At 40.7% G+C, this 24834-nt stretch overlaps 1 protein-coding gene across 8 annotated transcripts in view; it reads right to left on the bottom strand.

Moving 5' to 3' along the window:
* Positions 1-525: 525 nt before the first annotated feature.
* GCFC2 (GC-rich sequence DNA-binding factor 2) overlaps positions 526-24834 on the bottom strand; it is a 120321-nt gene continuing 96012 nt past the window's right edge. For 7 of the 8 annotated variants that reach the window (XM_033937492.1, XM_033937495.1, XM_033937497.1 and 4 more), the window contains 4 exons: positions 21785-21851; positions 12254-12400; positions 8648-8769; positions 526-1369 (listed from right to left, as the gene is read on the bottom strand). In XM_033937492.1, the coding sequence (XP_033793383.1) occupies positions 1255-1369; positions 8648-8769; positions 12254-12400; positions 21785-21851 (451 nt within the window). In that variant the 3' untranslated portion in view covers positions 526-1254. The remainder of the gene's footprint in view (positions 1370-8647; positions 8770-12253; positions 12401-21784; positions 21852-24834) is intronic. The other variant, XM_033937494.1, reaches the window with a different exon arrangement.

The following is a 24834-nucleotide window of genomic DNA, read 5'->3' as shown; positions in this document are numbered from 1 at the left end:
TTTGGTGGAGTGGGGGTTGTTAGCGCCGGGGGGGGGGGGTGCGTCTTCGGGCAGGAGGGTTTGAGCACCCTCCTGCCAGTGATCGGTCAGGGGGCCATGGCCCGCTATACTTATAGCGGCAGAGAGATCCCTTGCCACGATAAGTGTAGCGGGCCGTGTCTAATCTAACCCGATTCTCTAACCCGCGTCTGTAACATGGACGCTGGTTACAGAATCGGAGTTTAGTTTAGGCCGATTCTGAATAGGACGCCTCTCCCGGGCGTCCTATACAGAATCAGGGCCTAGGTGTCTTGCGGGCCTCGCCTTCAATATAGGCGGCCTGCCTGGGGAGCATTTTTTTTAAAAAAACGTGCATCCCGATTGGCTGATTAGACAGCTGTAGGACGCCTACAGCTGCCTAAAATCGGGACGCACTTTTAGAGAATCAGGGCCATAGTGACTGGAGCTGGAACCCACATTCTTCATCTCTGATAGTTGAAGCTGGAATTTATTGGGGTCATCATTTTTTTGAGGCAGCAGGCTATGAGCTGTAACATTATTTATTAAGATTTGGCTCATGACAAGTTCCAGTCAGGTATAGAAGGTATTTTTGTGTGCCTGGAGGGTTTACAATCTACTTCTGTACCTGAAACAATAGAAGGTTAAATGATGTGCCCAAGGTCACAAAGAGCTGCAGTAAGGTTTCCTGGTTCTCAGCCTGCTCTAACCCTTATACTACTCCAAAGCAGAATATGTTGTTCTGACTCAACTGCCAAATGCCAACAGTTACATAGTCAGCAATTTAACACAAGTTCAAATTTGATTCCAAGTGCATTATATAAAAAAAATAAAGTCACAAAGTTGCAATTTAAATTAACAATAAAAATAAGGACAGTTATCAAAGTTACTGGGATTTCAGATTTATACCTACCAGAAATGCCTACAGGTTAAGATGAAAACGTGAGATTTTTATTACTGACAAAATATGAAACATTTTTTCAATTAAAAAAAAAAGTTATCTTAAAACATGTAGAAAACAACAGATTGAAAAATAATTAAAGTGACATACAAATTTTCTTTCATGATACATAATTTAACAAAATCCATAGGGCCCTTTTTACAAAGCCGTGGTAGCAACTCCCAAGCAAATGCTACTCCTATGGTCTGTATCGTATTTGCTGCATCAAGATCCTCTACCGCAAATTTGTAAAAGGGGCCCATAATATACAGTATATTTATATATTTTTTAAAAAAGGTTCAATATTTTTGAGAATGTCACGTCTTTGTTTCAGATGTCAAGTTTTCCAGACCATGTTTCTTAATAAGAATATCTGCAGCATCCAATGCTTTTATCTTCATCAACAGAAGCACTATCTCACTAGCTTCATTTCTAAAAAAAAAGCAAAGTTAAATTAACAAATAGGAGATGTTGCAGACATATTCTCTAGAAATATATAAAGCCTGATAAGATTTTGGAGGGGTCAAACCACAATGTACAAATACAAAGACTTGCTCCCGTATCTCTAAATTTGCATACAGAACCCTGGACTTACACTTTTATTAAAAAAAAAAAAAAAAATTCAAATTATTCATACAAGGATGGCAAATCAGTCTGTGGGAACCTCCTATCAATGATTGGGAGGTTTACCTGGGTATATCCACAATTCATGTGCAACCTACAGCGCACTGCCGGGTCTACCAACAAACATCACCTGTTGCCAACCTGTGTTTTTTTATAAGAAAGATTTTTTTAACTCCAAAAAGTGCTGAGTGCAAATATAAAATGAGATATCAAAATTACTATTATAATGTGTTGATCACTAAACCCATATATCATAATAAGAATGAGTTTCCATACTACAAATAACACGTCACTTTGAAAAGGAACTTATCTCATAATGTCCGCAAGTGTTCAAAAATTTCCTTGAGGGGGTGCCTTAGCTGATTGCCCTACAGAGTACCCCGTTTCATGTCCTTCTTCAAGGGAAAACTCAGGGGCACATCCCGCTGCATTCTATATTAAATGCTCTGTATCATTGCAGAGTAAATTAAATTAGATCACAAGATGGTCTTTGGAACAACCTTACTACCCCCGCTGCGGAACCTGGGCTCCCTCCAATTATTCCGCAAGCAACTGAAAACCTGGCTTTTCACTAAAATGTAATTTTATTTCCCCCTTACTCTTCTCTTCTTCTATAAATAAGTTCATGTAAACCTTTTTTTTCCTTCTCTTAATATATTTTAAGTTCTTGCAAACCGTGCCGAGCTCCACATCCGTGGAGATGATGCGGTATATAAACTTAAGGTTTAGTTTAGTTTAGATATAAGCGATCTTTTAAACATCCCAGGATCCCAGTATTTTATACAGTACCAAAAATTCACAAATCGGTACAAACCCCCCCAGGTCGCCCCGTCGTCACCCTGAAGGGCACGGTTCTGGACCCTCTCTCTCACTTCATTGATCATTTGCCACAAAATGATCGTTGGCCTGGTTATGCTTCTTTACTAGCAGTGGTTTTTCCACAATAGTATTTATTTTGGCTTTTTTTTTTTTTTTTTTTGCTCCTACCTGCTATTATTCACTTTATGCGAAAGTTTTTTGCCTATGATGCTTGGGAGGAAGAAGGAGAAATTAGGTTCTTACCTGCTAATTTATTTTCTTTTAGCTTCTCCAGACCAGTAGAGGTTAATTTTTACGAATGGGTATATATCCAATCATGACCAGCAGGTGGAGACTGAAAACAAAACTGTGGGACAGTATATAATATACTCCCTTCTCTATTTACATCAGTCTGCCGAATAGCCAAGCAGAACTAAGAACTGGAAAACAGAAAGAAAACAATACTCCGAACAGGAGTAACAAATAACATATCCAAATGCTGTCGGAAAATGCAGAGGAGAAATACCAGAAGGAAAATGTCCCCACAGCTCGCCAGCTAAGCCAGCCGAGCCATAGCCGCTGTTCTTTAATTCTCCCCGGCCCTAGAAAAATACTAGAACCCGCAGCAAAAAACAAAAACTGCCCGCGAAACAGCCCCAACAACAACAACAGACAGGGTGGGGACCTCTACTGATCTGGAGAAGCTAAAAGAAAGTAAATTAGCAGGTAAGAACCTAATTTCTCCTTCTTTAGCACTCTCCAGACCAGTAGAGGTTAATCTTTATGAATGGGACGTACCAAAGCAGTCCCTCACACGGGCGGGACTCCCGAAGGGCTGACACCAGAACACACACACCGAACACCGCGTCCTGACGTGCCAGAACATCTACCCGAAAGAGTCTGACAAAGGAATACAAGGAAGACCAAACCACAGCCTTACAAATGTCCACTGGAGGCACGAGCGACGACTCAGCCCAAGAAGCCGCCTGACCCCGAGTAGAATGAGCTTTGAGAAACTCCGGAACGGGCTGCTGCCCCAGAAAAGAAGCGGAAGCAAAAGTCTCCTTGATCTAGCATGCAATAGTAGCCCTAGAAGCGCCAGCCCCCCTAAGAGGACCAGTCAGAAGGACAAAGAGATGATTTTATTTCCTGATCTCCTGGGTCCGTTGCACATAAGAGCGAAGGACCCGACCAACATCCAACTTGCTCAGCTGTCTTTGCTCAGAAGAGCCCTCCCAACTACCCAAGACCGGGAGGACCACAGATTGATTGACATGAAAAGGAAAAACTACTTTCGGCAGAAAAGGAAGGAACATGCCTCAAGACAACCTGCTCCCTAGAAAACTCCAAGAAGGGAGCCCTACAAGAGAAAACCTGTAGCTCAGAAACACGCCTAGCGGAAGAAATGTCCACCAAAAAGACCGTCTTCAGAGTAAGGTCCTTCAAAGAGCAGCCGCCTAACGGTTCGAAGGGCGGGTGCATCAGAATAGAGAGAACCAGACTGAGATTCCAAGAGGGAATAGAGGACCGCACGGGAGGCCTGAGCACCTTGGCCGCCCGCAAAAAGCGAATCACATCAGGAATGGCTGTCAAACGCTGACCCGTCACAAACCCCCGTAAGGCTGACAAGGCCACAAGCTGAACCCGGAGAGAAGCCGAAGCCAGGCCTCTATCCAGGCCATCTTGCAAGAACTCTAGGATGTTAGGCACAGAAACGCGAAGAGAGACCACTCCTCGCACCTGGCACCACCCCTCAAAGAAGTGCCAAATCCACACAGAAGCCTGAGAGGTAGAAAGCCTCCAGGACCCCAAGAGTGTAGAAATCACCCTATCTGAATACCCCTTCTTACCAAGGCGACCCCTTTCAAAAGCCAAGCCGTAAGACAGAAGGGAGACGGGTCGAACATGGGAATGGGACCCTGCGTCAGAAGGTCGTCCAAGGGAGGCAGAGGAAGAGGATCCGCCACCAGAGTGTCACCAGATCTGCATATCACGGATGCCGAGGCCAATCTGGAGCCACCAGAACCACCAGACCCGGATGGCGATCAATGCGGAGAAGAACTCTGCCCACTAATGGCCACGGAGGGAACATGCACAACAGCCCCTCTGTTGGCCATGGTTGAACCAGAGCATCCAGACCCTTGGCCAGTCCATCCCTGCGACGACTGAAGAAGCGGAACACCTCGGCATTGCCACTCGTGGCCGTCAGGTCCATCAGGGACTGACCCCAAGCCTGCATTATCAACTGAAAAGCCACAGGGCTGAGACACCACTCTCTGTGATCTAAGATGTGACTGAGGAAGTTCGCCTGAACATTCTCCACCCCGGCCATGTGAGAGGCCGAGAGGTCCAGAAGGCGTGACTCCGCCCCAAAGCATGAGCCGAGCCGCCTCCTCCGCCACCTGAGCGCTCTTGGTGCCTCAACGATTGACATAAGCCACCGCTGTGGCATTGTCAGACCGGACTCTGACCGACTTGCCCATCAAGAGGGAGCGGAAGGCTAACAGCGCCAGAGGGACGGCTCTGGTCTCCAACATGTTGATCGACCAGGACGCCTCCTCCATGGACCAGGTGCCCTGAGCTGAGTGACCTAGACACTGAGCCCCCCCAACCGAGGAGACTGGCATCCGTGAGAAGCACCGTCCACTGCGATAGATCCAGACTCATCCTCTGGACCAGATGAGAGGTCTGGAGCCACCAAAGAAGACTGCAGTGCGCCAAGCCTCGCAGAGGGACAGGGACCTCCAAACTGAGCCTCTGGGGTGACCATCTACGGAGCAGAGCATACTGAAGAGACACATGTGGGCCCGCGCCCACCTCACAACATCCAGGAACGCTGCCATCGACCCCAAGACTTGGAGGAAATCCTGCGCCCGAGGACACCGGGACACCAAAAGAAGGCGAATCTGAGATTGCAATTTGCTTACCCGGGCCTCTGGAAGGAAGACCTTCCCCAAGGAGGTGTAGAACAGAACCCCAAGGTACTCCAGATGCTGAGCGGGGACCGACCGATTCTTGGAAAGGTTGACCACCCAGCCCAGTGACCGGAGAAACTCAACCACCCGAGCCGTAACTCGGGCGCTCTCCTGCAACGACTTCGCCCGAAACAACCAGTCATCCCAGAAGGGGTGCACCAGAATGCACTCTGACTGCAATGCCGCTGTGACGACCACCATCAACTTGGCGAACGTCCGGGGAGTCGTGACCAGGCCCAAGGGAAGCACACAGAACTGATAGTGCAGACCCAATATCGCAAAGCAAAGAAAGAACTGAGGAGAGGCCCGAATGGAAACAGGCAAGTAGGCCTCCGCCAGAGCGAGAGAAATCAGGAACTCCCCCGGCTGAACCACCAGAAGGACAGACTGCAGTGTGTCCATGCGAATAAAAGGGAATTCTGAGAGTCCTGTTGACCTCAGTTTAAACCAAGGATGGGCCAAAAGGTCCCCTCCCTTTAGGGCCCCATAAAGGAAATGGCATACCAGCCGATACCGCACTCCTGAGGGGACACTGGACAACTGCTTTGAGATCTAGCAAGCGCTGAAGGGTCTGGCGAAAGGCTAGCGTCTCCCATGCCACCTGACATGGAGAGGCTAGATTATGATCCGGCAGAGAGCGGGCAAAATTCAAGTACATAACCGTCCCGCACCACCACCAGGACCCACTGATCGGACATGATCTTGGCCCACTTGGGAAACAAGTTGCGAAGCCGGGCACCCACGGGAACCAAAGGGGGCGCCGGCAAAGAGACATCGCGCAGGACGGGCAGCAGGGGAACCGGGGGGTAACTCCCAGTCCCCCGACGGGCCCCCTGAAAAGACTGCATGCGCTAAGCCAACCGACCCCGGGGAAAAACCGGAATCCTGGAAAGAAGCAGTCCCATGCCCCAGGCGAAACTTGTGAAATTCCCGCAGACGCCCCCGGGCAATGCCAACCCGAGATGCCGGGCGGGCACGGTCCTCAGGCAGACGGGGCACCTCAGAGTCCATCAGAGTCTGAACCACCGGATCTAAGTCCTCTCTAAACAAAAAACAACCCCCGAAAGGGAAATTTTGGGAAGTTCAGTTTTGGACGCGGCAACCGCCGACCAAGCGCGAAGCCACAAGGTACAGCGTGCGGCCACCAAAAGTCCCAGACTTAGCAGCACCAAGTCACAAAGAACAACCGAGAGGAACGAGGCAGTCATCTCAAACTTCACCACCTCCTGATCCACTAAGGACCAGTCATCAGACTCACGATCCAGGACATGCTCAGACCACCGAAACACGGTGCGAGCCACCAGCCCCACAGAAATAGCCGCCTGGACCCCCAAGGCAGAGACATCAAAATTATACTTAAGAAGTGTCTCTAACGTACGCTCCTCAGAGACCCTAAGAGCAGAACCGTCCATAACAGGCACGGTATGCCGCTTAGGAAGTGCCAAGACCACCGCGTCCCCCATTGGCGAAATTAAGGTAGCCCTATCCCCCTCCGGGATGGGATACCCATGAGCCAAGGCGCACACCAAACGAAACGGCGCCCGTAGGCCACTGCGCCAACACAAAATCCCGAAAATCCTGACGCACAGGAAAAGAGCGGGAAACAGGACAGACCCCCTGAAGCAGAGGGGCCCCCATACGCGGGGTCTCCGGTGGCGCAACTTCAAAAATGCAAGGAGACCTGCTACATCAGGTCTAAAAGCTCATCCCTCTGAATAAAAAGCGCACCACGGACGCATCTGCTCTGGAAGACGGGAAACCCGCCGCCCCGCTGCCAGCGGGCGTCCCCTCTAGAGGATCCTGGAAGCCCGCCAAAGCAGCCAGGTCCTCAACCATGCCAACACGCTCCTCCGACCACCAATTCTCAATCCAAGCCCCCCCTGCGGGCGCTTGGATGAGGGAGGAGGAAGAGGGGACGCCAAACGAAAAGAGGGAGGCAAAGCTATAGGGGGCGCGGAGGGAAACCACCCCCGAAACCCCCCAGGTGCACGTGGGACCCCCCCAATTGTCTGCACAAAGAAATTAAATTGGGGACAAAAAACCCCTGGGGGTCCCCAGGGACTCCCTGCCCCAGCAGGGGTCCCTGCTGAAAACCTGCCCCTGTGTTTGCAATACAGGGGGAAGGTCACCTGAGGTTGCAGACAAAATGGAGGGGCCAGACAGAGAAAAAGGCGAAGTTCCCGCCAAAAATGCTCCCTCCATGGCCTGTAGCGGCTGAGAAGGCTGAACAGTCCCAGCCGCTAAAACAGGCAAGTCGGCATCAGCTGTCAAAAAATCAGCTGAGAGGGAATCCTTCGGGGAATCCCTCCATGGGCGGTTGGGGAAGACCGGGCTTCCCCACTGCTCCCAGCCGACTCGCGAGGCACCATCGGCGGGGAGCTCTGGGCGCCTGCAGCCGCTGCCGACGGAGCTCCACCACCTAACCGGGCCAAACTACCGATTTCAGTCCGGCCGCGAGTGCCTCGCGGCTGGACCTAATTGTGTCTCCCCCGGAGAAGGGCACAATTGCTCCATACGCGACCTAGCTAGAAACAAAGTGCCGGTTAGAAGAAAAAATACAGTAAAAAACATTAAACTGACAGGGAAGCAACCCTGCAGACCGGCACTACCTCAGGATTTTTTTTTTTTTTTACAGAACAGACTCCACAGGCTCTCAAAGCAATATGCCTTGCTTGATTTAGGGGGCAAGGCTTACTGCTGAGGCTCTTCTAAAAAAATGTGGGGAGGTGGAGGAAGTGGGGGGAGGGACCCCGCTCGAGACCCGCCGGGTTTGACACCCCCGAGGTCGGACGGACCCCCAAACAGGGCCCGCCCAAGCTCTGTCCGGCCAAAAACAGGGACTAGAAACCCCCTAAACAAATTCCAACAGCCCTACCAAGGGAGATGGGTACAGATCACTCAACACCTGCTGGAAGAAGACTGATGTAAATAGAGAAGGGAGTATATTATATATTGTCCCACAGTTTTGTTTTCAGTCTCCACCTGCTGGTGATGATTGGATATATACCCATTCGTAAAGATTAACCTCTACTGGTCTGGAGAGTGCTAAAGAATGTGGGTACAGCTCTCCGAAAGTCTGAGGCTTTTTCTTTCATTTTACACATTCATTTTGGGCATTGGGTGGTTTGTATTTAATGGAGTGATTGTTTCACTTTAGATTAGATTGTTTCACTTTAGATATTTCTAAAGCAATCATATTAATACAATAGCAAAAGATGACAAGTCATATTCATCCTTTCCCAAAGCACTGAAATCCATTCGACAGTAGAAAGTCATGCAAACATATAACCAGTAGGGTAGGCCACACACTTACCTGAAATTATGGCACATGGCATCTGAAGAGTGCGACAAATGGTTGCTAAATTTTGCCAATTGTGGAAGTGTTGATCCACTTTTAAGATCTTTGAACCATCTTTCTGGAAAACACTCGACCACCTCGTAACACACAACAAATAATTGTTACAAAAAACAAATACAAATTATTTACAAACACAACACTTCAGTACAACATGGTCAAAATAGAATTTATTTTCAGAATTTCTTATAAAGAGCATGAAGCAATGCCTGTGCAATGTGCAGGGAACTGAAGGCTAGTTCTGGAGAAAATGTTAACACATTTTCTTATACGTACAGCTTAATATTAATACCATCTTTCCCTTCTATGAAGCACTACTGGTGCCACTTATTATTACAGTATATGTCTACAATGCTCCTAGATGAAAGTCACACTGTAAAGATACACACAACATCAAATCCTGTCAGGCATGCACCAGACAGAAATTAACTACTTAGAGACCTACTTTCCCATAAGTTGCCTAGTGCACCATGAAATGCGTCAGAATTAGGCCTGCACACATTGATTTAAAATTACTCGTACTAATGAAAAATACTGTGTACTTTTGACTCTGCGGCTCTGTATTGCATGTTAGAAAACTTATATGGTAAATATTTTTTGCTTTGCTTCAGCTAGGAACACTGTGTATAACTGCACACTAAATTGGACCCACTATCTTTTAAAGCAGTGTTCTTCAACCTTTTTACACCTATGGACCGGCGGAAATAAAATAATTATTTTGTGGACTAGCAAACTATTAAGACTGAAATAAAAACTCCTGTCTCCGCCCCGTCCCCGCAAACCATCTGATCCCATCCACACAAGCCTCAAATAGTTATGATTTTATATTGAACATATTTTATTAAAGTATAAAAAGAAACAATATTCTGTACAATGGTCATTTTATAAATACAAATAATACAGAGCAAGGATCAACAAAACCCCTGTCTCCCCTCCCCTCTACTATCAAGAAAACTAATAAGCCAAATTATTACAGAATGCTACACAGAAATATCATGCTAACAGAATACTGCAGTCACACATGTCAGGAATAGTGTTAGGGGAGTGCAACTAGGACAACTGCCCCTTGGTCATAGAGAGCCCTAAGCCAGCTGGAAGCTAAAGAAGCACTGCCTGGGCTTTGCAGTCCCCAGTTTTATGTCTAACACCAGCTCTAGCAGGATACATATTTCAAATCTGATATATTCTAATCACACAATATAAATAAAATTATATTTTTCTACCTTTTGTTGTCTCTGGTTTCTGCTTTCATCTTATTTTCACTCCCTTCCTTCCAGCGTCTGCCCCTTCCATCCACTGTCTGTCCTCTCACCCTTCCATATGATATCTGCCTTCTTTCTATGCCCTCTCCCCTTTCCATCCAGCCCTCGCTTCTTTTTACATGATTCATTCCAGCTTCACTGCTCTCCATTTTTAACTCTCCTACACCAGATCTAGCATCTTTGTCCCTCTCTCTTTATTTCTGCTGACCCCCTTCCCAGCATCAATCTCTCTCTACTTTCTCATTCCTCTGTCTCTCCTCTTTCCCTCATCTGATCTCTCCATTCCACCCTGACCCTCCTCTAATCTCCCTGCCAGCTGTTTCCTTACTTTTTTTCCTCCTCCCCCTGTCCAACAGTAACTGTCTTCCCTTCTCTTTCTTTCCTCCCCTCCCAGCAGCAACTCTCCTTCTCACTCCCTTCTATCAGGTCCAGTATCAGCTCTCCCTTTATCCAGCAGCTTCCCATCCTCCAACAGTAGCTTCCTCCCCTTCCCTCTGCTCCCCTCCCAGCAACTCTCAGTACTTTCTGCGTCAGCACAGCGATTCACTTAGGCAGCCTTGGGGCTTTTGCTGAGTCGTGGCCCACCTCTGATGATGCAACTGCCTCTTTCCTCAGAGGCGGTATGACCCATCAAAGGGCCCAAGGTTGCCTAAGTGAATTGCTGCGCTGATGCTACTGGCGCTATTGCAGGCAAGTACTGAGAGCTGGGAAGCAAAACGTCGGAACTCTCCTGATCTTGCCATCCCTGCATGGACCGGCAGGAAATTTCAGCGAAGGCATCGGTCCATGGACTGGCAGTTGAAGAACACTGTTTTAAAGGATCTAATGCAAGGAAACACCCTTGCCCTGATCCTCGTTTGCTAGGCACAGATCTCCTCTCTGGCAGGGCTGATCAGCCATCAATTCTCACCCTGTTTCTCTAGCGTCTAATGGAAAAACAGGCCCCATAGGCTGCTGGGTTAAAATCTGTACCTTTCCCTCCTAGTAGTAGTCTTATGGTATTACCACTAGGGGTCAAGCTGTAAAATAAGGGAAAGTGAAGTGTAGGAAATAGGAGTTGTTTTTAGAAAATGGCTCTTTAAGAGACACCATGAGTGCATTAGGCCCTGTGTTCCCAGCCAGACAGGGACAAAACTTGTCCCCATTCCTGCTATGTCCCTGGAGGGTCCCCGCGAGCTCTGTTCCCATCTCGTGGACTCTGTCCTCATTTGCACAAGCTTCAAACATGTATGATTTTATATTTAAATCTTTAGAACATAAGAACATAAGCAGTACCTCTGCCAGGTCAGACCAGAGGTCCATCCCGCCCAGCAGTCCGCCCCCGCGGCGGCCCAACAGGTCATGACCTGCCTTAATCACCAGAAGGGGCCCCCTTGCCCCCTAGGTTTCTCATCGAAGTCCTATCTTCCCATCAATGTCCTAACCCTCCGGCCTTGCACCTGCATGACCTGGTGAGCTGTCTATACTTATGCAACACCCAGCACCTCCCTCAGTACCCCACGATCCCCTTTTCCCTCAGGAATTTGTCCAATCCCTGTTTGAATCCCTGTACTGTACTCTGCCGGATCACTTCCTATATATATTAAAGTATAAAAAGGAACAACAGTTTATAAACCACAAATAGGGCCTTCCATTTCAATCTGGTTTTGGTACAACCTTCCCAAAAACGCCATGTCCTGGTCCTGTGTCCAGGAAGTGACATCAGAAGGGAGCAGAGGCCAGCACAAGCAACAAGTGGAAGATGCTGCTGGGGGTGGAGAGGAGGAAAGGCGCAGTGCTGACGCCCCACGCCTCATGAAGATGGTGCCCAGGGCAGTCTGCCTCCCTTACTATGTCACTGAATACTGTGTACTGTAACGTGAAGGACCTGTACTTAATTCCCAAGCCAGGTCTTTGGCTCCCCAGGCTGGTTGTATGCTGTACAGGCAGTGTTCTCTGTCCCTAGTGGTAAGAGTCTTAGTCATTTTACAGCATAAAACCAAATAGATGAACTAAGGGTCCACATTTCTAGAACAGGTTACAATTTGTGGCTCCTAGACAAGGACTGTTTAGTTGTGGCTGGATTGAGTTGGGACAAGGGATATAAAACAGGGCAAACTCTCCCTAGCCAGTTGCAAATGAAATGTGATGGCACTGTTGTTCCACTGAACTCCATCTCAATTCAACTGAAACCTGAAGAAACAAAGGAAACTGCAGGGTTAAAAATAAATAAATGTGATGTAATTTTGTATACTTGATGTAAGATGAAAAAATGAATAAAGAAGTTGAAAAATAAATAAATAAATAAAATATAAATCTTTACCTTGCGGCACTTTTCCACATTATTAGATTCAGGATGTGCTTGAAGAAGAATGAGTAAAAGGTAACGATTTAGCACTTTCTCCAGTCCAAGCTCATATAATATTTCTTCCTGTATCAAGCCATCCCAACAAAAAATATTGGAAAGTAGCTAAAACAGAGCAACATACAACATAGTTTAAACTGATTGAACAGCTACAACATAGGTAAAGGAGGTTGCTTCAGAAGTTTTATGTGGCAATTTTATGAGTAAATACCAGTTTTAGAATATAATATTTTATATATTGAATCTGTATATCCAATAGCAATTCTAAGGGGGGGGGGTGTTCTGAGCATAGCTTGGGTGAGACAAAAAAAAAGGTTAATTCTCTCAATTATATCTGCTTGTTTGGAATAGGGTTTCCAGCATCATCTGACAGGGCAACTGTGCTTATTTCTTGTAGGAATGCCACACAGGAAACACACACACACATACAGAGTCGGGAAGGAGGTGCTCTAAATGGATGGTCTCTCCCCCTTTTATTGAGAATCATAGCTCCATTAATTACTTAGCTAATGCTCTACTATCTTATAACTCCTCGAGTCCTGAATCTACCAGACCTGCCCAAAGGTATAAACTATCCTTCCCCTCTCTACACGGTATTCACTATGTAGGCAAACTGGGAAAATCCCTTCTCTTCAGAATCACAGGTCTTTGGAACGACCTTACTACCCCGCTGCGGAACTTGGGCTCCCTCCAATTATTCCGCAAGCAACTGAAAACCTGGCTTTTCACTAAAATGTAATTCTATCCCCCCTTACTCTTCTCTTCTATATATAAGTTCATGTAAACCTTTATTTTTCCTTCTCTTCCTATATTTTAAGTTCTTGTAAACCGTGCCGAGCTCCACATCCGTGGAGATGATGCGGTATATAAACTTAAGGTTTAGTTTAGTTTAGTTATAATTTCATAATGCATTTACAGTGAGGATTAGACCAAGGTAATTCATTGTTTACCTATTTCATGTGCTTCTCAAAGCTACTATCTCACATGACATATGAATACATAATAACAGTTACAATAAAGTGATTCCCAATGTGTACATTTCTGATATGTCTTAAATCTTACTACAGCATGTGTCAGTCCAAAGGTTATAATGCATGCTCTTTAAGCTCTCTTGATTAGCCTTAAGTCAGGGCCTGCTCAGGCAAAGTCTGACTGTTGCCCATATAAGGGATGCTTAAACAAGATAAGAGATAAGATAAGAGTAAACCTATGTCAGGTTAATATGTGGCAAGAGTCTTGTGGCAAAAGGTAGGGGGGAATGCCTCAGCATTCTGTCTCAAGGTGCAAACCTTTTTCCTTGAGGGGGCGTGGCTTAGCGCGAGACACGAATGGAAGTGTAGTCGCAAAGCTCCTCACCATCTAGGCACAAAATATAAAAAAATATTTTTCCTTTTGGATAATTTCATCAAAGAAATAATCGACAAAGAAGAAGAACATAATATAAATGAGATGACCTCTTTAGCTGAAGTTAAAAACGAAGCCTGAGGTAACTGGGAGCTGAGAAAGCAAAGTACCGTTTTTTTTCTATAACGATATTGTGAGACTTGAAATGCAGCGCTGAAGCAGCCTGTGAATGAAAAGCCGAAAGAGAGGAATACCGGCTTTAGAAAAGTGAGTCTTAAAAAAAAAGATAAAAATAACTCAAAGTTAATTGAAATAACAGATTACTTGAGTAAATTTCGCTCTCCTCTATCACAGCTGCGATTGGGCTTGTGAGAGGAGCTGCAGGAGGATTGCCGATTTTTTTTCTAAGCATTGAAACGGCGTGATATTGAAGATAAGTGACGGATCGGTGCACCATCGGAGACAAATAAATGACAGAGGGAAAAAGTTTAAATAATATGGTGAGTGACTGACAGCGAAAGGAATTGGAGAGAGAGAGAGAGCTGGCAGTTTGAATCTACCCTCTTTTAAAACTGTGAAAAGACTCAAAACTGCAGATTTTATTTCACTGCTGAAACGGCAAGACATCGAAGAGCTGAAATGGTGAGGCAATAAAGAAGATATGCTGATATTGAAAAGAATAGTAGCTAACTAAAGAAAAATTGCTGATTCTACCAAATTGTCTTTAAGCTAATGTGAAATGACTGTGAGGAAAGGCTGATATATTGAATTGGCAAACGGAAGGAAAAAGTTTCAATACAGTTTTAAAATTAATACTGTTAAAGCTATAATTACTAGAAGACTTATTTAAAAGTAAAAATACTAACTAAAAAAAAAAAAGAGGTATAAGAAAGATTATACTCTTAATGTGGATGTTGTCAATAGAATTCTTAAGTGTGGCAGTTTGAAGCGGCCATTTTCAGCTTAATGAAGAAATGGAACACAGAATAACTAACTGAACTTCTGCCTGAAACCTATCTATTTGTTTATTTTTCTTCAATAATAGATAGATATTGAGATATATTACAAACAAGAAACTGCTGACACTGAAAAAAAAGACTGAGAAGAAAATAATTTTTAACAGCTTTTCTCTGACTGATATAGGGAGATAGTGAAGTCAAGCTGGGGAAAAATTGACCAAAAAGAGGAAAGTTTCAAAGCGGTACTAAAATTAGTACTGTAAAAATTATAATTGTGTAAAAACTGAAACAATACAGACTATTGTGAATTCTGACCAAAAGAAATTAAATAATCTCCTGAAATTACAAAGAAAAGAAAGAAAAAAAAAAAAAATTAACATTATGGCAAGTACCAGACAAAGCAAAAATGAGGTTGGAACATCAGCGAAAAGACAAAAACAAGATCAAATAACACCAAGCAAGATACCACTTCCTATTGATGAACCAGACATATTAAGCAAAGCTGAAGTCATGGAAGAATTAAAACAAATCAAACAAATGCTTAAAGAAACTATAACTAATATGTCTGAAATGAAAGAAGAAATTTTAAATATACATAGACAAATGGAAGTTAACAACAAAAGAACAACTGAACTAGAATCAAAAATGGAAAATATAGAATGTGAATCAAAAAGATGTAAAAACGACAGCCTGGAATTAAATAAATTAAAAGATCAACTGGAGGATTACGAGAATAGAGGAAGAAGAAAGAACATCAAACTCTTTGGAATACAAGAAAATTTAGAGGGAAAAAATACTATCCTTTTCCTTGAAAATTTAATTCCAAAAATTCTACAATTAGACTTGAAACAACCAATTGAAATTGAAAGGGCGCATAGAATCCCAATTAAAAATTTAGAAAATAAAAACAGACCAAGACCAATCATTTTCAAAATGTTGAGATACCAACAAGCAATAGAGATACTAAATGCTGCAAAAAAAGATAAAAACTTAAATTATAAAGGATCAAGATTATGGTTTTTACCAGACTTCGCCAAAAACACAGCAACTAAAAGAAAAAGACTACTAGACATGAGACCTCTACTCAAAGAAAAAGGATTTAAATATGGTCTATACTACCCGGCGAAAATGAGAGTGTCATCTGGAGACAAGTCCTTATATTTTGAGGATCCCGAAAAACTAAAAGATTTTCTCTCTAAACCAGAACCTATGATATATTAACATAATATATTAAGATGGTTTTGAAGACTCTATGAAAAATTAGAAAATATAACATATCGAAATATTTGAAGAAATGGAGGAAAACAATACAAAGAAAAGACAATAATAATTATATGAAAGAAAGAACAGAATATAGGAAAATTATTAAATAATACACTGCATATATGTTTAAAATAATTATATGTTGAAATCATAATACTAAGGAAATACAAATTAACATATTGTTAAATGGAAAATGATACATTAATAAAATGTTATGGAAAATGATTAAATAAATATAAAAGACCAATATAGATAGATAGAAGGGAAATTTGTTTAAACAATTGAATATTGATTGCCTGGAATGGGGAGAATGTTAGGATTACAGTTCCAATGTGTATCCTTAAGCAGCCAATGTATTGGGTGGGAAAGGGAGGGATAAGGAGAATATTTATTAGAATAATTAAGGGAGATACATTAGGGTTAAATATGTGTGTCATGAAGAAAATTTTTTGGATATTAAATATGAAAGAAGAGAGGAAGAATAAGATAATGAAAAGTATTAAAATATATAATGTCTTTTAAAATATATTCTATTAATGTCAATGGCCTGAATCACGTAATTAAAAGGAAAAAAATATTAACATTTTTAAAAAAACAAAATGCAGATATTTACTGTCTGCAAGAGACCCATCTTAATATGAAGGAATCACAGAAATTATCAGGTGGATGGATAAAAGAATGTTTTTTTGCTCCAGCAGTGGGTAAAAAAGCAGGGGTTGCAATCCTTATAAATAAAAAATGTATGGCCAATATAAAGGTAAAAAATTCAGATCCACATGGAAGATGGATACATATCGATATAGGTATGGGAAATGATACCCTGACGTTATTTAATATATATGCCCCTAATTCGAATCAATCAGAATTTTTCAAAAAGCTACAAAATATGTTATTACCACTGGCTGCCTCTAATTTAGTGGTGGCTGGAGATTTTAATGCTGTAATGGATCCATTATTGGATAAAAAACCAGGTAAAAATATTAAATCTTTAGGTCTAGATAATTTAGTTCGATCATGTGATTTGAAAGATATATGGCGTATTCTTCATTTTAATGATCAGGAGTATTCATTTTGTTCACAGGTTCATAAATCATTTTCAAGAATAGATTATATTTTTGTTTCAACAAATAAAGTGCAACAAGTGATTAAAGCCTCCATTGATCCTATTATCATTTCGGATCATGCGGGAATATGGATAGAATTACAATTAGATCAATTAGAAAATAATAGACCTCTTTGGAGATTTGATAATGCGTTGCTTGTGGATGACAAATTTTTGGAAAATTTTAAAACACAAATTAATGAATTTTTTCAAATAAATTTAGTGGAAGATACATCTATAGAGAATGTATGGGATGCATTTAAAGCAACTATGAGGGGTAATATCATATCATATTCAGCTTTTATTAGGAAACAAATTAAAAAACAATATATGGAATTAGAAAAAGAAATAAAAATATTAGAAGCTAAATTGATAAGTAAATGGGAATATGAAGTTTTGCAAGCTCTTTTGAAAGTAAAAGGTAAATATAATGAATTAACTTCAAAAATGATAAGAAAAGATTTGTTTTCCAAACAAACGGTGTATTATGGAAATTCTAATAAGGCGGGAAAATTATTAGCAAATTATCTTAAGGCAAAAAAAAGGAGAACTAATATTAATGGAATAAAAGATGATAATGGTATAATAACAAATCAAACAAATATAATATTAAAACAATTTTTAAATTTTTATAAGGATCTATATTCTTCCGAACCTTATTTGGAGAAACAAAAAGATGGAAAAAAATTTTTAGATTTAATAAATGGACCTAAGATTCCTGATCATATAAAACGAAGTTTAGAAGAACCTATATCATTAAAAGAATTAGAAACAGCATTGAGATCTCTTAGAGTTGGATCCGCTCCAGGTGGTGATGGTTACACAGTAGAATTTTATAAAACATTTCAAAATATCCTCTCCCCACATTTATTAAAATTATATCAGACACAACTTATAAAAGGTAATATAAAAGGTACTATGGCTGAATCAATAATAATTGTTTTGCCTAAGCCAAATAAAGATCCTACTTTGGTTTCAAACTACAGGCCTATATCTTTGATAAACGTTGATAATAAACTTTTGGCGAAAATTTTGGCTTTGAGATTAGCCAAAGCTCTCCCACATATTATAGATATGCATCAAACGGGTTTCGTTGCTAAAAGACATTCCTCCAATAACTCTAGACTATTATTTCACATGCTAAACTTGTCAAAAAAAATGGATGAACCGGCTTTTACAGTTTCATTAGATGCTGAGAAAGCATTTGATAGGGTAGAATGGAATTTTATATATCAGGCTTTAGAATGGTTTGGTATAGGTTCTGGATTTATACAAATGGTAAAAACATTGTATAGCTTCCCGATTGCAAGATTAAATATTAATAATAAGATATCTGATGGTTTTCAATTGCAGAGGGGAGTTAGACAAGGTTGTCCTTTATCTCCTTTGTTATTTGATGTTGTATTAGAACCCTTATTGTTAGCAATACAGCAAACGAGGGAGATACAAGGAATTCCATATTCAGATATGGAATATAAAATTTCGGCTTATGCTGATGATATTTTGCTTTATTTGAGAAATCCAGAGTCTACCTTATCTTCTTTATTGGAATTAATTGATAAGTTTGGCAAATTTTCAGGTTATAAAATTAATTGGAATAAATCTGAAATTATACCCTTGAATGTTTACTGTGTAAAAGGATTATTTGATATTTTTCCATTCATATGGAAAGAAGAAGGATTTAAATATCTAGGCATTCAAGTTAAAAAAACAATTGAAGATACTGTAAAAGAAAATGAAAAATATGTATTAAAAAAAGTAATGGAGTTATGTGAACAATGGAACCCATTACATATATCTTGGTGGGGCAGAGTTCAAACTATTAAAATGATGATGTTGCCTGTGGTTTGCTACCAAATGAGTATGATACCTATTTATTTTCAGGGGTCCTTTTATAAAAAGCTTAATAGAATTTTAACAAAATTTCTTTGGCTTGGTAAAACACCTAGAATAGCTTTAGTAACCTTACAAAAATCAATTAAGGAGGGAGGGGTAAATTTTCCAAATTTCTATAGGTACCATCAAGCCTATATTCTACGTCAGGGTATGTATTGGATCCTCCCAGAACTTATAGATAATGCACCAGATTGGTTATATTTGGAATGGCGCCTTATGTTTCCCCTAAATTTAGTTCATTTACCAAGTATTAATATACCTAAAAGATACAGAGAAAATAAAATAATAATGGATACTTGGAAAACATTGAGATTTATTGATAAATTAACACCCATCCCAATATATAAATCAACTAATCAATCCATATGGATAAACTCCAAGATCAAAATTGGCGGAGCTCAAATCCTTTGGAAGAACTGGATTATTGCAGGAATTAGATCTCTAGATGATATTATTTCAGAAGGTAAACTGCTGGATTTTTCACAATTGCAACATAGATTTGGTCTTAATAAAACACAAAGTTTTAAATGGTTGCAATTGAAGCAGGCCATTCAGGTTGGGTTCCCTGAATGGAAATCATTAAACAATCAATATAGTTTAAAGTTCTTATGCTTTAAAGCAGACTTCCTAGGACATCAAGCCGCATTGTGGTATAAATTAATATCTGGATATTTGAATAAAAAACCAAAAAATGGTCTAAGAGACATTTGGAGCATTGAGATTGGACATCAAATTAATGCATCTCAATGGCCACTAATTTGGTCTTGGAGAATGGGATGTACAGTGTCAGCGTCTATGAGACAAACATGGTTCTTTTTATTACATAGAGCTTTTTGGACCCCTACTCGTTTACAAAAACTAGACAGTTCTAAGTCTAATAGATGCTGGCACTGTAATCTAGAACCAGGGACATTAGATCATTTATTATATCATTGTCCTTATATTAAAATTTTTTGGAATTCAATTTGGCCACAAATTAATAAATTAATGGAAAATCATATTGCAATATCATATGATACAATTTTATTTGGAACAATGATGAGAAAAAAAAGTCAAATTTCACCAGAAAATAATAAGCTTTTATTAATTATGACAGGGGTTGCCATTCAACATATAACTAATAATTGGAAAAATTACAACAACCTAAATTACACATTTTGGTGGAATACAATATGCCATATTTTTAAAATGGAAAGAACAATAGCAATACAAAAGGGGACATATAATAAATTTATAAAAATATGGGGGCCATTGACAAAATACTGTAATGATTAAATAATGGAATACTTTTTCTTCTTTTAGAGATTTTTTTTTTTTTTTTTATGACACACATATAGGGGGGGTAAGGAAAACAAATTATATATAATAAATTATAATATATGATACAAAATGTAACATATGATTAAAAAATAATAGAAGGGTGGGGGGAGGGAAAATGAATAAAATTTATCCAGAATATATTGTATTAGATATAAATATGTTATTGAATAATTATCAATTATATTCTAATATGTTGTATACTTTTATAAAATTTGAAAATATTATATTAAAGCAATAAAAGGGTGGGGGGAGGGTGAAGGGGAAAATCAAATCCAGACATACATTGTGTTAGATATAAAAGTGATACCATGCATTTATCAACTGTATTTTATTATTATGTACACTTTTTGTAAAATTTGAAAATAAAAATATAATGAAGAGCAAACCTTTTTCCTTGCTTTCACAAGAGGGAAAGAGAAAGAATTCATACTTCTACACAGGGCCTCAAAGCCTTACTCAGGGCCTAGATCCACACACAGGGCCTAGATCCGTACACAGGGCCTAGATCAGTGTGCCGACCTAGCCTGGTTCAGAACTGCCTGTGTGCTGATCTTGCCTGTGTTCTAATGCCCTGGATTAGAACTTATCAGACTTCTATCCCTACAATTTCTGTCACGTCTAAAATCACTAATAGAGGAAGAAAATCTTACACTTTGTTCCATACTGGGTTTCTATTGTACATGTGTTTGTAAAATCTGGCAATTACACACATAAAGATCTGAGTCATGCTACTCTTTTTTGACTTATTCTTTGTGAAATCTTTGCTGTGCGTGCCAGTGTCTTTACAAACATTTTAGAAAAAGTTTCAACTTTATAGCCTTTTGTAAAATAGTTTATGTCCTAACCTGGACGTCCCATTTCCCACAGAGCAGCTCTATGCAAAATTGGGTTTAGAATCAACTACTTAAGTATCTTTCCAATAGACAGAAAATTTCAGATACTTTGTGAGGCATAAGCCTGTGGCCTTTAGCACTTCCCCCTTTATTCTGCAACAGGTCATTTACATTTAAACATCATTTACACACTTAAATTTATAAAGTACTGTAGAGGCCAACAAAGGAAATAGATGCCACCAATCGGAGTCTTAGGCCATGCCCTTTGCACCCCAGGATGCATCAGGAAGGAGGACTAGGGCTCTGATTGGCTCAGATGCCTAAAGCCCCTCCACCAAGAAGGGGAAGGCTCACCATTTTCAAGAGGCGGGCTTGCTGGCCAGAGGGCATAAGCATCCCTCCAGCCAGACATTCTCTTATAAAGGTATGGGGAAAGGGAGGTGTCGGGGGAGGGGTTTAGGGTGTGGGCTCAGGGGTCTAGAGGTTTGGGGGCGTATTGGGGGGGTTGGAAGTTCCAGGGGGAGGCCTACAATATATATATATATACAATGATTAAACTTGATTACTTAAAAAAGATAGTAGACTGAAATGAGGACAGATTATTATACCACCATGGATAAGTTGCCAAGCTTTCTGGAAAAAAAAATATCCTCTTTTTTCTCAATTAATTTGATAGATATGGTTAAGAAAATATATATTCCATGAAATAAAACCATCAAATTAATTATACCACTCGCAATAAAAAGAAATAAAGGAATAATGAAGTCAATACCTTCATAGCTGACCAAAACTGTCTTTCTTGGAACTTTGAATGTGGTAAGGATTTGTCATCCAGGGCACTAACCACAGAGGAAAAAAAAGGGAAAAAAGTATTCAAACTATGAATCAAGATAAACTAGTACAGAAACAGTTTAAAAATGTACAGGTACTTTCATGATCTTTCAGAGTTATTGAAAGAAATGTTCCCAATAACAATGAATATGACCACAACCCTGTGTTTCTTGAAGCAGATGCGTTAACATATGCAAAAAAAGTTTTTAAAAATTCTGTGATAGTTTCTGAAAGTGTGCATCAATTCAGTGCAAGCCTCATAACAATCACTATCCTTGTCTCAAAGAAAAATTACTGCAGTAGTTTTAAATTATAATGGAAGATCCAAATTAGGAAAAAGCAGGTTGTCAAATTAGCAGCTGCCAAGGTTAAAAATTTGCAATTAGCAATACTGTTTAAAAATGCCATTCTGGAAGCTCAAACTAAATCAATATTATGCATTAGAAAAGGTAGAGCAGAGAAGAGAAGCTATTAAAACCAAAACGCCATCTTCTAAAAAGAAATCAAAATTAAATTTAAAACAAAACAAAACAGAAGAAAGCATAAGCAGACTGCCCTGTATCATCTTCACAGAGGCGCCGACACCTCTTCTCCACCCCCACCCCCCCATGTACCTCTTTAAATGTTCACTGGCGCAAGCAGCATCTTCTACCTGCTGCTCGTCAGTCTCTGACACCCCCCTTGCCCCATACCTTTTGAAATGATGCCGGGTGCCAACCTCCCTTGCTATGCCACTGAGCATATAAGCATTGGCAATGGAGATGTAAAGCTTCAATAAGACAGACCAAAAGAAGAAAAAAAACTCAAACCAAATCCTTTTTCAAGTGCATTTGATGCAACAAGCCTGTAAGGGACCTTGAAATACTAAAATATCTTAGGGATAAAAGGAGTTTTCAAGGAAGATGAAGTTAAAAGTAGAAAAAAACAAGAGCCCAACTTACTAAGTGTGGTAAGAGTGTGCAGTTACTGCAGATTAACGGCTATAAGTAATGCACAGTAACTGCAAAACCTCCTAGTTAACTCTTGCAAGTATTCCCAACATTTGCCATTCAGTTAATGCAAGGTTCCTTTCAATGTGTTACAGGCACAATGCAGTTAGTGATACAGTTATCACCACATGGATTAGTATCAACTATCTGCCATTGTAACATTTGACTGCTTGAATAGTGAAAGAGGATGGGACTTGAATACTGCCTTTGTGGTTACACATTCAAATCAGTTTACATATATACAGGTACTTATTTTGTATCTGGGGCAATAGAGGATTAAGTGACTTGCCCAGGGTCACAAGGAGCAGCGCTAGGATTTGTCCCACAACCTCAGGGTTCTGAGGCAGCAGTTCTACCACTAGGCCATTCCTCACCTCTAGGGAAACCACATCCTGATGTGACAAGTGATTCTTGCAAACATAGCCCATGTCACAAGGCAAAGGGTTCTTCCTCTTTCATTAAGTACAATTCAAATTAAATTACCTTGAATTAACTATTTACATGATGCAGTTTGAGCACGATAGAATAAAAGTTAAAATAGAGACCAGTGACAAAGTGAATGAGTCGCAGGGCTGTGTCTTCCTGTGTTAAATGAGTCACTACTGAGGTCTCCCAAAAAATATTCAGCTTTGAAGACAAGGATATTTCAAATAGAGAATTTAATATACTGTGATAATTATTACAAGTAAAGGTAGGCCTGGGCAAGGCCAGCTCAGCAGCACCTACTCTCTTCTCTCATATACGAAGTATTTACACAGCATTGGGTTTGAATGTGGACAATCTAATAAACCCCTGCTATATAAATTAATGACCCACTGAAATCTTGATGGTAACAGTTAATATGTGGAAACTATCTCTGCATTAACTATAAGGCCATTCCCATCCATGTGAAGAAGTTAACATTGGAACTACCAAATGTTAAGGTTGCAAAAGGTAGGGTCAAAAAGATGATTCTTCTTCCTGGGTACAGTGTCCAAAGGCAAAGTTTATTAATACCCATTGTGAAAAGTGAAATTGTTTTATGTGTGTCGTGTTTTAGATATGAAATTATGTATGTTGATTTGTAACCTGGCCAGGTTTTAGGCAGGAAAGAAATTTTTAAAACAAATAAATAATCTCATTTGAAACCCTATCGTTTGGTTGCACATTAGTGGTATCCAGTCTTAGCATCTGGGTAGCAGAAAAAGAGAAAGGACACACACAAAGGAAGTAAAGAATAGCAAGCAGCACACATGCACGCCTGATTTTTCATCCTCTCCTTTTTCCCCTCCCCCACAAGTGACTTTGGATGACACAAACAGAGGGTCCTTCCCCACAACAATGGATTGTTTGTTAACCCCTGGGGAAGGTGTCTTTCGCTGAAACATGGTACTATGTTGGATTAAAATGAGATAATAAACTTTGCCTTTTGACACTGTACCCAGGAAGAAATTGCACTGCTTATTCCTAGGATAAGCAGCATAAAATCTGTTTTACTACTTGGGATCTAGCTAGGTACTTGGGAACTGGGTTGCATACTGTTAGAAACAGGATACTGGGCTTGATGGACCTTGGATCTGTTCCCAGTATGGCAATCCTTATGTTCTTAAAAAGAGTCATCTTTTTGACACTAGTTTTTTGTTCTTTTTATACACAAGTAGGGTCAGTGTTCTGTTCTTCTTGTGCATATGTCAAGGTGGCATTATAATTGTTAGCACAGCTTATAAACTAGGAACATAAATGAATTATTTCCTTTGATATTTACTGAAGAGGGTAATGATCCAAAAGGAATGGAGAAAAATTACAGTGAGTTGGGAAGATGTAATACAAATGGTCAAACTAAAAACTATCAATAACTGGCACCAGATGGCAGTCTCCTTGGCACTTCTCTTTTGCCTTTCTTCAATTTCTCTGGAAGCATAAGGAAAGAAAGTACCAAAGATACCTCAAAGAAAACTCCACAGGGATATCCTGCATCAAAGACAGTTCAGGACATTAAGGCCCGGTATCATGCAAAAGTACC

This window comes from Geotrypetes seraphini, chromosome 3 (assembly GCF_902459505.1).
Source record: "Geotrypetes seraphini chromosome 3, aGeoSer1.1, whole genome shotgun sequence".
Taxonomy (NCBI): domain Eukaryota; kingdom Metazoa; phylum Chordata; class Amphibia; order Gymnophiona; family Dermophiidae; genus Geotrypetes; species Geotrypetes seraphini.
This window is presented reverse-complemented; position numbering and strand designations above follow the sequence as displayed.